This window comes from Hyperolius riggenbachi, chromosome 8 (genome assembly GCF_040937935.1).
Source record: "Hyperolius riggenbachi isolate aHypRig1 chromosome 8, aHypRig1.pri, whole genome shotgun sequence".
NCBI lineage: Eukaryota > Metazoa > Chordata > Amphibia > Anura > Hyperoliidae > Hyperolius > Hyperolius riggenbachi.
Genome location: NC_090653.1, coordinates 41,127,825 through 41,136,991, shown reverse-complemented (window position 1 = coordinate 41,136,991; position 9,167 = coordinate 41,127,825). Strand labels below are relative to the sequence as shown.

The 9,167-nt window shown below is 46.7% G+C and overlaps 1 protein-coding gene across 8 annotated transcripts in view; it reads right to left on the bottom strand.

The window, feature by feature from the left end:
• Nucleotides 1-1,845: 1,845 nt before the first annotated feature.
• The window catches only part of EHMT2 (euchromatic histone lysine methyltransferase 2), a 77,623-nt gene continuing 70,301 nt past the window's right edge, over nucleotides 1,846-9,167 (bottom strand). For 5 of the 8 annotated variants that reach the window (XM_068250275.1, XM_068250277.1, XM_068250281.1 and 2 more), the window contains 5 exons: nucleotides 8,836-8,954; nucleotides 6,554-6,640; nucleotides 6,194-6,272; nucleotides 5,037-5,212; nucleotides 1,846-2,305 (listed from right to left, as the gene is read on the bottom strand). In XM_068250275.1, coding sequence (XP_068106376.1) covers nucleotides 2,134-2,305; nucleotides 5,037-5,212; nucleotides 6,194-6,272; nucleotides 6,554-6,640; nucleotides 8,836-8,954 — 633 coding nt within the window. In that variant the 3' untranslated portion in view covers nucleotides 1,846-2,133. The remainder of the gene's footprint in view (nucleotides 2,306-5,036; nucleotides 5,213-6,193; nucleotides 6,273-6,553; nucleotides 6,641-8,835; nucleotides 8,955-9,167) is intronic. The other 3 variants (XM_068250276.1, XM_068250278.1, XM_068250283.1) reach the window with 1 other exon arrangement.

Below are 9,167 nucleotides of genomic sequence, written 5' to 3'. Positions count from 1 at the left end.
CCAGAGGCTTCACCCTACTGAGTTAAGTACCCCTGAGCTGCAGCCATAAGGAAGTGCACTAAAGGCAGTAGCGGTGTTAGGGAGGCTTGCCCAAGGTCTCCTACTGAATACGTGCAGGCTTACTGAACTGGAAGAGGCGAGATCCAAAGCCAGGTTTCCCATGTCAGAGGTGAAGCCCTTATACCCTATCCAGCCACTTTCACCCTAAATCAGGGTAGATTTAGACTGATGTCTGTGAGCAACGCAAGTAACCACAGAATATGTTGGCACTTTATAAACCAATAATAATAATACTAATAAGTAACGCCGTATGTGGCATGGCAATATTCATTGGGTATGGGACACCTGCGAGTTGGCCCAAAGATGCTGCAAACTGTAATTACGAAACATGAACATCTACAGTCAATGCAAGTGTAAACGGGCGGCTGAACCCATGGGCAGGGCCGGACTTCTGGAAAGGCCACCCAAGGCCCGGGCCTTGGGCTGCAACTAGCCAAGGGGCGGCTGGACATGGAAGAGGGATTGCTGCATATGGAAGAGAATGCTGCAAATAGAATACTATGGTTGTAACTTTAGGAGCAACACACAGAAATAGGGAGAGTTGCTGCGTAAAGGACCCATACAGCAGTGAAGGAGGATGCTGTAGAGGAAGGTTAGTCATGGAAGAGGGGGCTGCACAAGGAATAATAGGGGGGTGTTGCACATGGAAGGAAAACTGCAAGAAAGTTGACCTAGGAATGGAAAAAGTATAAATCCAGCCTTGCCCATGGGGCCTGTGTTTTGCTGGTGTTACCCAGCAGCTCCACCTGAAGCAGTAACAATAGGGAAACAATAGTGTAAGTACTTTATCTTCTAGAACATCCTTGCGTTTCCAATAGTGCCTGCTTCGAGGTCCCTCACCTTGGCTGAAATGGAAAATTCATAGGGGTTGATACATTGAGCTTAGTGACAGAAGTGAGAGTTAGCATAGCGTGTGCTGCTAACGACCTGCCACTCTTGGCTAATAACAGCCACTCCCCCGAACCCATCCTGAACTGCAGCGGATCCAGTGGCTTTAATGGACATGATCCCTGCACTCTGATTGGCCCAATAGGCTGCCTGTCACTTGACAGGCAGCCTACTGGGCCAATGAAAGTGTGAGGATCATGTCCATTAAAGCCACTGGACCCACCAGGGCTCAGGACGGGTTCGTGGGAGTGGCTGTTATTAGCCAGGAGTGCCAGGTAGTTAGCGAACGCTACGCTGCACTAGCGTGCGCAAAACTTGCACTCCTATCATTAAAGAGGAACTCCAGCCTAAACAAACATACTGTCAAAAAGTTACATTAGTTATGTTAATTAAAATAGATAGGTAATATAATCTCTTACCCACCCTGTTTTAAAAGAACAGGCAAATGTTTGATTTCATGGGGGCAGCCATCTTTTTGGTTGACAGGAGGTGACAGGGAGCATGAGACACAGTTCCAACTGTCCTGTGTCCTGATCGCCCCTCCCAATTGCTAGGCAACGAGAACATAGGAAATCCCATCATGCTTTGCACAGCATCAGGTGAAAAATGCCCGGGCAGTTTTCTTTGATGGGTGGAGCTTAGCTTCCGTGCAGCTAAAAATTAGGCTTAAGTAAGAAAAACAAAGTTCTGATGCTGTGAAACTGTTAAAGAAGCACCAAGCCTTTTCAGTGCTGCTGAGTAGATTTTTAGTCTGGAGGTTCACTTTAAGCTGTGCTGCTTTAGCAGCGCAGCTAAATGAATCACCCCCATAAATAATTATTGTAAGCGTATGATATACAGTATATATTATTCCCAAGCAGTATTCTATAAAATGTGTCTCAAATAAGTGAAATGTAATTTTATATATAAAAAAAGTCAAGCTCTTTATTTTTATCATGAGACTGTACGATTTACAAGACAATGGAAAAAGAACGGGTAACAGAGTGATTCTACTTCCACAAGAAGGGAACGGCGCTCTGCAGAGCCCTGGCAGGAAGAGGCTGAACAGAGTGACACTGAAGAAGTCCCGGATGTGTGAGCGAAACGCTGCTGGCCACCAGGGCTGATGATAAAAGGCTCTGCAGGGCTTCTCTGGTATAAGAGTACGGGGCCATGAACAGAGTCAGGCACACAAGTCTAACGGTATCACACGACCGGCGGAGCAGCGGGAACTGGCAATGCGTCGGGGACTTCCAGCCGGGCCAGGCGGCTCTGCTCCAAAGCGATGGCTTCAGCCGAGTGTTTACACCTCTCCGAGCCGCACTGACAGGTGAAGTATTTACTCTTAATGTCCCAGAAACGGTCTCCATAATCAAAGCTGCAGAGGACAGAAAAGGACAAACAAATAATGAGAGGAGGTTGGGAAACGCACAACAAGGAAGCACAGAAAGAAAAAACCCAAAGCGGTGTCACAAGCTAAAATAAAACAGTTCAGTGGAAAAAAACAATGATATGCAGTTATGGCAGCTGTGCGGAATCAAGCAGCCGGCTGTGAGTACTTGTGATGTCCAAACAGCAACCGGTGCTTCTCTCCTAGGGCATTATGCCAGGCCTCTAAGAGGCCCCACACTTAAAGGTCAACCGGCTTCTGAGAAAGATATGGAGGCTGTCATATTTATTTCATTTTAAACAATGCAGATTGCCTGGCTGTACTGGTAATCCTCTGCCTCTTACACTTGTAGCCATTGACCCAAATCAAGCATGCAGATCAGAAGTTTGACTTTAAGTGTACCTGAGCCGAAGCTCGGGTACAAAATCAGATACTTACCTAAAGAGAGAGAAGCCTCAGGATCCTATTGAGGCTTCCCTTGCTACTCTTTGGTCCCCTGTCGCTGAGCGCCCCCCCCTTCCTCGCATTGTTAATCACATCGGGCCATGCTGCTCCCCCCGTGTGGCCATTGTGTGTGCACACTTGATCCAGGATGAGGAGCTGCGTGGGCCCGTTGTGAAGGGTGGCCGTGCTCAGCAACATTGGGCTTCCGACAACCGAGGGATGCCTTAATAGGATCCTGAGGCTTACCTCTCTTCATAGTATCAGATTTTGAACCTGAGCTTCGGCTTGGGTTCGCTTTAAAGGACACCTGAAGTGAGAGTGATATGGAGGCTGCTATACTTATTTCCTTTTAAACAATACTAGTTGCTTGGCAGCCCTGCTGGTCTATTTGGCTGCAGTGGTGTCTGAATCGCACCAGAAACAAGCATGCAGCTAAATCTTGTCAGATCTGGCAATGATGTCAGAAACGACTGATCTGCTGCATGCTTGTTCAGGGTCTATGGATGAAAGTATTAGAGGCAGGGGATCAGCAGGACAGCCAGGCAACTGGTATTGCTTAAAACGAAATAAATATGGCAGCCTCCATTTCCCTCTCACTTGAGGTGTCCTTTAAAGAGAATCTGTACTCTCAAATTCTTACAATAAAAAGCATACCATTCTATTCATGATGTTCTCCTGGGCCCCTCTGTGCTGTTTCTGCCACTCCCTGCTGCAATCCTGGCTTTTAATCGCCAGTTTTAGGCAGTGTTTAGAAACAAAAAACATGGCCGCTAACCAGCAAGTGATGTTTGTATAGGTCTCATGTTACAGTATACTACAAGTTTTTATTACATAAAGAATTATCTGCACTCCAGTCTGGGATTCTCACAGTTCTCAGCATGAGACAGGCAGCTTCCTTCCCCCCTTAGAGAGCTCTGTCTGTGAGTAGTAAACAAAGCACACAGAGCCTGGAGGGGGCGTGTATAACTTCTCCCTATCACAGTAGAGGCAGAACATTCCTCCCTGGCTCAACAAAAAAAAAGACTAGATATATTATATTAGATATATTACAGAGACAGTGCAATTAGAAAAGGCTGCAGTAAGCCAGACCACATTACAACAGGTATAGGAACTTATAGGATACAAGAAATAAGGCTGAAAATTTGTTACAGTCTCTTTGACTTTGGTGTACATTGTTTTTCGCCGCCCGTCATTTTGGCGCAAATGATGTCAAATGATGACTCACCCTGCAGCCGCACAAATTCCGTGCGGCGTTAATGACTATTCCCCCTCTAAGTCATAGCAACTCAGAAGGAGAAGTAATTTGGGGTCTGGCGATCGCCGACACCTGAATTACACTGCTGCGCGGCGGCCGTAGACATAACATTGTGTCTATGGTGGTACCCAGGGCAGGCGCAGCGCGGGGAAGAGCGTGCACCGAAATGACCTTCTTTGTTGAGTTTGACTTTATTTGCTGCATGCTTGTTTCAGAGTTGTGTCAGACACTACTGATGCATGAAAGATCTGCAGGACTACCAGGCAACTGGTATTTTTTAGCAGCTGCCATATCCTGCTCAGGTCAGTTGTCCTTTAAAGCCATTCTGTATCTGTCTCCCCCTTCAGTGTGCAAGCAGGGGCCATGGTGTGGTCGTACTGCACATGGGCAGGTACAGTCCACCCATAAACTGAAAAACAGTGCACAAGCACATTTGCTCCACTGCGACCAAGTCATGGGCCAATCTCGATGTCTAGTGAGCACTTCCCTCCCTTTATAAAAAGTTATCTGGTGTCTAATGGGCCCCTCTACCACCCCTATACAATTCCCTGGTGTCTTGTGGTCCCCCTCCTTGAAACTGTTCCTTGGCTTCTAGTGAACCCCTCCCCTATACAGTTCTCTGGTGTCTAAGCCCCCCCCCCCCATATAGTTCCCTAGTGTCCTCCCCTATACCAGTTCCCTAGTGTTTAGTGCCCCCCTCCCCCTATTCAGTTCCCTGGTGTCCAGTGGTCCTTCTCCCACCCCTAAATAGTTCCCTGGTGTCTAGTGGTCTCCCTCCTTGGGCTCTAAACAGAAGGCTCATTAGGATCCACAGGCTTCCTCCTTCCGAGGTAAGTATCAGTTTTATATTTACAGATTCTGTTTAAGATAAGCAAGATGCATTCCTCTATACAAAGTAATCAATACGAAATGCGCCATTAATCCTCACAATAGGCAAAGCTGAACAGAAGGGCTTGCTTATTCCTCAGCAAAGGCGGAATTCCCCTTTAGAGTGAACAGTACCTCCCGCCCCCTACTTACCCGAGCTCCTCCCCTGCCTTGACGTCCCTCCCGCTGAAGAAGGCGATGCGGGGGAAGCGCAGGTCCTGGTGGGACATGAAGACTCGCACTGGGATCAGGTTGGGCTCACACAGATGGTTGATGAAGCGGCTGACGTTCCCATAGTATCTGGCGTCTATACAGTACACCTCTCCATCCTGCGGGAGAGAAGGAAGGGGGGATTACATCCAGACAAATACAGCTACAAGCTTATCAACCAGCAGCGAGGATTGTCTATGTCATAAATAAATATGCCAGATTAAGTCATTTGAGTTCATTAAAAAACATAACGGAATGTTTCAAATGCATTTATACAAAAATATACGTGTCAGGAGACACATGAGATGACGTGGCTCACAACAGGGGGTACTCTGTAAACACCATCATAAAGGGGTACATAGTCTAATAAGTTTGAGAAACACTGGTCTTAAACATGCAAATGATTTCAGTTTTGCATACAAATTATATGCAGCTTTATAGTAGGCCAATTACAGCAGACAGGAAGTTCAACTGATTGGATTAATTCCAAGCTGTATACAATTTTCATGACATTGGCATGCAAGCCAGAAAAATTAGCATCTCACTGACCATCTGTATGCAGCAGTAAGGGCCCAGCTGAGCAGTTGCCATGCAGCAGTGAGCAGTTGCCAGGCAGCAGCGGGCAGTTGTGAGTTCGACAGTCTTGTCACTGCCTATCAACTGCTCATGAAAAAGGGCCCTAGGGGCTCATTTCTACAGGCAGTTGAACTGTGTGCTCAGCAAGCAGTGTGCTTTCCAGGCAGCAGTATGCTTGCCAGGCAGCGGTATGCAGTTGTCAGGCAGCAGCAAGCAGCTGTGAGAGTTCGACAGTCTTTTCACTACCTATCAACTGCTTGTGTAAAAGGGCCCTAACTGTGGCATCACAACAACTTTGTTACTGCTTGTTGCTAGGGGCAATATTTGATTCGGCACTCTCCTTTAAACCTTGGTAGCTGCCTTAGTGAATTTACATTTTAGTAAATGTTTGGTAAAAATTATCTGTTTTCTGTTTTACAAAGGGCAGTAAGGCTTTTTGAATTGAAGCCAAAATACTGTGGGTAGAGTTCTGCTTTAAACAGCACAGTAACCCCTTATTGAGAATACTACATTCTGCCACTGACCTTATTGTCCAGATCAAACAGATAGGAATCGTCTTCTCTGACGTCGGCTTCTGCATCAGAGATCAGCTCCCCCACATACCTGCAGCAATGAGTCACATGACACGGTACAATGACGGGCAGAACATCCAGGCAACAGAGTGCACATCACAGGAGGGAGGACAAGGCAGACACATCATCAGTATAAGGAATCAAAACAGATACAAAGACAGCAATGCAAATGTGGTCAACAAACAAGCTGGGTCTGCTGCACCCGCATTATCAGGATAATAGGCTCACTGTAATAGACAAATGCGACATTCAGAGCAGAGTGATAACAAACAGAGGGATTAAAGAAGATTCCTCCATGTGTGATGGACTCACTCGCAGATGAAGCTTCCTTGTGGAATGTCCTGCAGAGCTCGCACTCCCCAACCCATCTTGGCTGTGCGGTATAACTGGAGCCGGAATCTGAGGAGACAAGTCCAGAGGGTTACAGCAGGGCTAAGCTAAATACACAGAGCACACTGAAACTATTATCTTCAGACAGAAACCAAAATCCTTCAGCAAACAGTAATGTAATTAATACACATGCTGTCCTCAGCAATCCAGCAACAAATGTTACAGTCCGCTCACATTCCCCTACCCCCCCCCCCCCCCTGCTAGGTACTCCATTGTCATGTCACATAATGCTGAACACACACGGTGCGTTCGCGCACTCGATTTCCCGCTCAATTCCCGTCGATTCGTTTATTTCCAACATGTCCGATTTGGATTTCGATGGATCATTAGGTCGATTCGCATGCAAAGTATGCCAAATCGACCTAACGATCCATCGAAATCCAAATCGTACATGTTGGAAATAAACGAATCGACGGGAATCGAGCGGGAAATCGAAGTGCGCGAACGCACCGTGTGTATCCAGCATAACAGAAGCTATGATCACTGCTCAGGCTGGGACAGGGGAAGGATGCAGCAATTCAAATGAGGGAGGAGTGAAGTCTCTCCCCAGCCAGAGAACACAGAAGCCCAGCTTCCAAATACAGAGAACCAGCTACACTTTCTTTATATGCACTTTGATGGCTTCATTTAAAGAGAGCCCGAGAGAGAGAGCCCTATGCTACCTGACCAGGGGAGCTGGGTGGATCAGGTAGCCGCCATCCTTGTCGCTCGGTTGGCCTGCAATCACTTTTGTTATCGTGACCTCTGAGTCTTAACGCTGGAAGCAGAGAGGCGGGGGAGTGGCCAGGGAGAGAGAGCTGCCCAATGGCAGCTCTGGAAAGCCTGCAAAAACACCCCCAGTGGACGTTTTAAGCAGGGAATCCCTGTCCTCACATTACCCTAAGAGCTTTTAAAGTGGACCCAAATTAAAAATACAAGATTTCAGAAATACAATCTATTTTCTAAATTATAATGATAAATAGCAACCTTTTTTCAGCTGCATGATGACACATATAAAATATTTTACATCTATTGGAGGAACCCCTCCCTTCCTCTCATATTGCCGGGATTTTTCCGGCAAACTGGTGGAGGAGATAAAAAACAAAAACAAAACACAGGCTGCTACTGATGATATCACAGGGGAGGTGATCTCAGCTTGTGTGAGATTTCACAAAGACGGCGCCCCTGTGAGGGAGGGTAGCTGATGACAAACACACCCATGATCTAAAACCTCCTACTAAGCTCAGAAGTAATGGCTGCCACCTGTATAACTCTAGTTATGAAAAGAGAAGGGTGAAAAGCATGCACTGAAATGCTCATAGGCTTGAAGGAGTGTTTATTTATCTTTGTATGTGTCAGAGTGCTGCAACTAAATATTTTGAATTAAAAAAAGTTTGGTTTGAGTCCGCTTTAAAAATCACAAAGCCCTTAGGAAAAGCTCTTGTAGTGTGAACAAGCCTCAATTCTTTATTAGTTAGTTATTCTATAGTCCAAACTAGTCCCAAACAAGACAGAATAAAGATATAAAGGACCATAACAGAAGTTTGTCCGCACCATGCACCAGGATGTGAATAATGTAAATTACAGCTATAGTGGCGCTCAGACAGCGATTTGGAGCTGTCAAAACACAGAGCCCAAATTCAATTTAAAAACAGCGTATTTTGGCCACCAGCAATCCACGCCGGCCTGGAGGGGGAATAGAACTTAACACCGCCGGGAGTTGAGCAGGAGCAGGGTGAGCCATTTATCGGCTTAACCCTACGCCCAAATTTCCTGGTGCCGCTTTTGGATGTATGCAAATGTAACAGCATAATTGTGTGCTTGGCACTGTATATACAAGTCTATCTCATCATGTCACCTCGGACATCCTTTTATATACACACACTGGATTACACTCATCTAAGGCAGCTGATAGATAATGCCTTGGGTGTGAATCCAACACTGTATGGAAGCACCCAGATGTAACAAACGTCTGGCATCCGGGCCTTTAGTGCAACAACTGAAGAACCCCCGAGTGCGCCATCTTCCCACTCTAGCTATCCGCCCTTCCCGGAAGCTGCTATGTCGTGCATCACCCACCCCTCCCCCACTAACAGACGCATTGCTAGCCTCTAGGCCAGCGACCTGTAAAGTGATGTCACCCCTCACAGCTGCAGCACATATTCCAGAGCCGGACCCTGCGCTGCTCAGTGCAGAGGCCACAGCACAGTCACCAGTATACTTACTTGATGCCGCTCTGCACCACCCGGTTCTTGCAGGTCTGCCAGCAGGCACAGGCCTGGTTACATTCAAAGATAAGCGGCGGTTCGATCTTGTTAAACTCCTGGAGGAGGCGGCCATCCTGCTGACAGCAGAGCGATGACAATTAGAATACAATGTGATGGGGAAAACCTCTCTAACCGTACAGTGTATCAAATGATGCTACAGCCTAAAACAGCTCCATCTCTCATGTGTGATCAGCTAGGAGGAGGGCAGATATTTCCAGTATTCTCATACAGGAAGTCTATAAACACCAAGTTAAAGTGGACCTGAACTTTTGCACAGGAAGGAAAACAGA